The sequence below is a fragment of the Meleagris gallopavo genome, unplaced genomic scaffold (genome assembly GCF_000146605.3).
Source record: "Meleagris gallopavo isolate NT-WF06-2002-E0010 breed Aviagen turkey brand Nicholas breeding stock unplaced genomic scaffold, Turkey_5.1 ChrUn_random_7180001849622, whole genome shotgun sequence".
NCBI classification, from domain to species: Eukaryota; Metazoa; Chordata; class Aves; order Galliformes; family Phasianidae; genus Meleagris; species Meleagris gallopavo.
This window is the reverse complement of record NW_011116871.1, coordinates 1-2,157: the sequence shown is the minus strand read 5'-3', so window position 1 is coordinate 2,157 and position 2,157 is coordinate 1. Positions and strand designations below refer to the sequence as shown.

The 2,157-nt window shown below is 67.5% G+C and overlaps 1 protein-coding gene across 1 annotated transcript; it reads right to left on the bottom strand.

Moving 5' to 3' along the window:
* Nucleotides 1-3: 3 nt before the first annotated feature.
* GPR61 (G protein-coupled receptor 61) lies at nucleotides 4-2,151 on the bottom strand (the record flags this gene model as incomplete). Its single annotated transcript, XM_010726680.2, has 2 exons — nucleotides 2,045-2,151; nucleotides 4-1,407 (listed from the first exon to the last, which is right to left on the bottom strand). A coding segment is annotated over exon 2 (1,230 nt), but the record flags the coding sequence as incomplete, so codon positions are not given.
* Between the last annotated feature and the right edge of the window lie 6 nt (nucleotides 2,152-2,157).

The window sequence follows — 2,157 nt, the reverse complement described above, 5'->3', positions numbered from 1 at the left end:
CGGGTCCCGCTTGGGGCTGGGGGTGTCGAGGGGCGGCGGGGGCTCGGCGGGGCAGCCGGTGCCCTGTAGGAACTGCAGGAAGTTCTCCTCGATGGAGCCTTCGCGGCTGGGCAGACGCAGGTCCTCCTCGGGAGGCTGCTTGAAGAAGCAGGTGAGGAGCCGGCCCAGCTCGCCGCGGATCTGCCGGTTGAGGCACCCGTAGAAGAAAGGATTGGAGGTAAAGCAGAAGTAGCCCAGCCAGGTGACCACGGTCTCGGCCGCCGGCCCAGCCAAGGGTTGGGCGCTGAGGGCCGTGTAGAGGTGGAAGGAGAAGTAGGGCAACCAGCAGAAAAGAAACTGGCCGCCCACGGCCAGCAGGATGGCGGCCGCTTTGCCCCCACCGAACGTCCTCTGCGGGGTGGTGCGGGGGGCACCCGAGGTTGTCACCATGGTGGAACGGCTGCTGAGCGACTCGGAGCGCCGGCGCGGGGTCTCCATCCAGGTGGGCAGCGGGCCGTGGTGCATGGCGGCCACCCGAGCCACCTTGAACATGCTGCAGTAAACCACCACGATGATGAGGAGGGGCAGGAGGAAGTAGAAAGTGGCGAAGAAGACCACGAAGAACTTGCAGTACGGACCGCGGCTCCATTGCAGGGAGCAGCCGCGGCCGGCGGGCGGGGGGCGGTCGGGGGACAACCAGCCCAGCACGGGGACCAGCGACGTGGCCACAGCCTTCAGCCAGACGCCCACCAGCACGCAGACCACCAAGCCCACCGTCATCCGCACCTCGTAGCGCATGGGGTGCACGACGTAGTAATAGCGCTCCACGTTGATGGTGGAGATGGAGAGGATGCACATGCTGATGAAGCAGACGCTGAGGAACAGGTAGACGCGGCACATGGCCTCGCCCAGCACGGGGCTGTCGAACACAGCCGAACCCGCCAGCATCTCCAACGGCATCAGGGTGAGGGCTGCCAGGAAATCCACCAGGCAGAGATGGAAGACGAAGACGAACTTGCGCAGCGCCGGCGTCTTCACGATGACGGTCATCACGGCCGCGTTGCCCACGATGGCCGTCAGGTCGATGAGCAGCATGAAGAAGAGCCCCACCGATCTGGAAGCCACGTCTTTGGGCTTGCTGTCGGCCGTGCCGTTGGGGGGCATGGGGCCCGGAGAGGGTTGGAGCGCCCGCGCTGCCCTAGAGCCGTTCCAGCCCCATAGGGCGGGCAGGGAGGGCTCCATGTTGTGGCCCATCGCCCATCCTTGGGGCTGACAGTGCGGGGCTGTGGGGCATCGCTGGGTGCTCCGATGGCCCTATGGCTGCTGCTGCCCCGCTGCGGGGTGGGTCCTGAGGTGCTCAGCGCACCCAGGGGTGCCCCCCAGCACCGCTCATCTCCCTGCTCCTCTCCACCGGGCAGAGCTGTGGGGCTGTGGGGAAGGGGAGCTGTCAGCGGGGGGCACGGAGGGGTGGCACAACGGGGACAATGGGGCAAACGGGCCCCGCGAGACCCCAGGCGGGGTCACAGCTCCGCCGTGGCTCCCAGGTGCAACCCCCCCTTGTCCCCAGCACACTTGTGAAACCCTGCATTAAGACCCCTCCCAACCCCCCCTTTTTTTTTTTTCTCCAAGGAAAATCCTTCTGCCTTAAAAAATGAGAGATTCTGGGGCTAAAACCCCCGAACTCCGTGGTTTCATCCCCAAATGCTGCATTTTTACCCAGACCCCAGGGACCACGTGGGGCAGCACCAGGACCACCCCGGGGGACCCCTCTGCTCTTGGAGGGCCGCAGGTAACCCCGCACCTCTGCCCCTCCCCGGTGGGTCCCACCCCCCACAAAAAGCTGCATTGGCACCGCGGGGTGAGCAGGGACCGGGGGGGGCCTTCCGGTGCCCCCCACCCTCCCGTCCCCACCCTGGGGGTCTCCCCTTCCGCTGGGTGTGGGGGGATCCCCGAGCACAGCCATGGATCAGGGTGCAGGAGGTGCCCCCTCCCTGAGCGACCACACATCGGGGACCCCCCCGCCCCACACCGCGCGCACCCCGGGCATCGCTCTGCCGTTACCTACCGGGGGGGGCTCCATGGGCCCGAAGCGGGGCCGGGCGGGGATGCTCGGAGCCGGGGCCGGTGCTGGAGCCGCTGCGGCGAGAGATGCTCCCGCACCGCCCGGCTGCTGGGTCC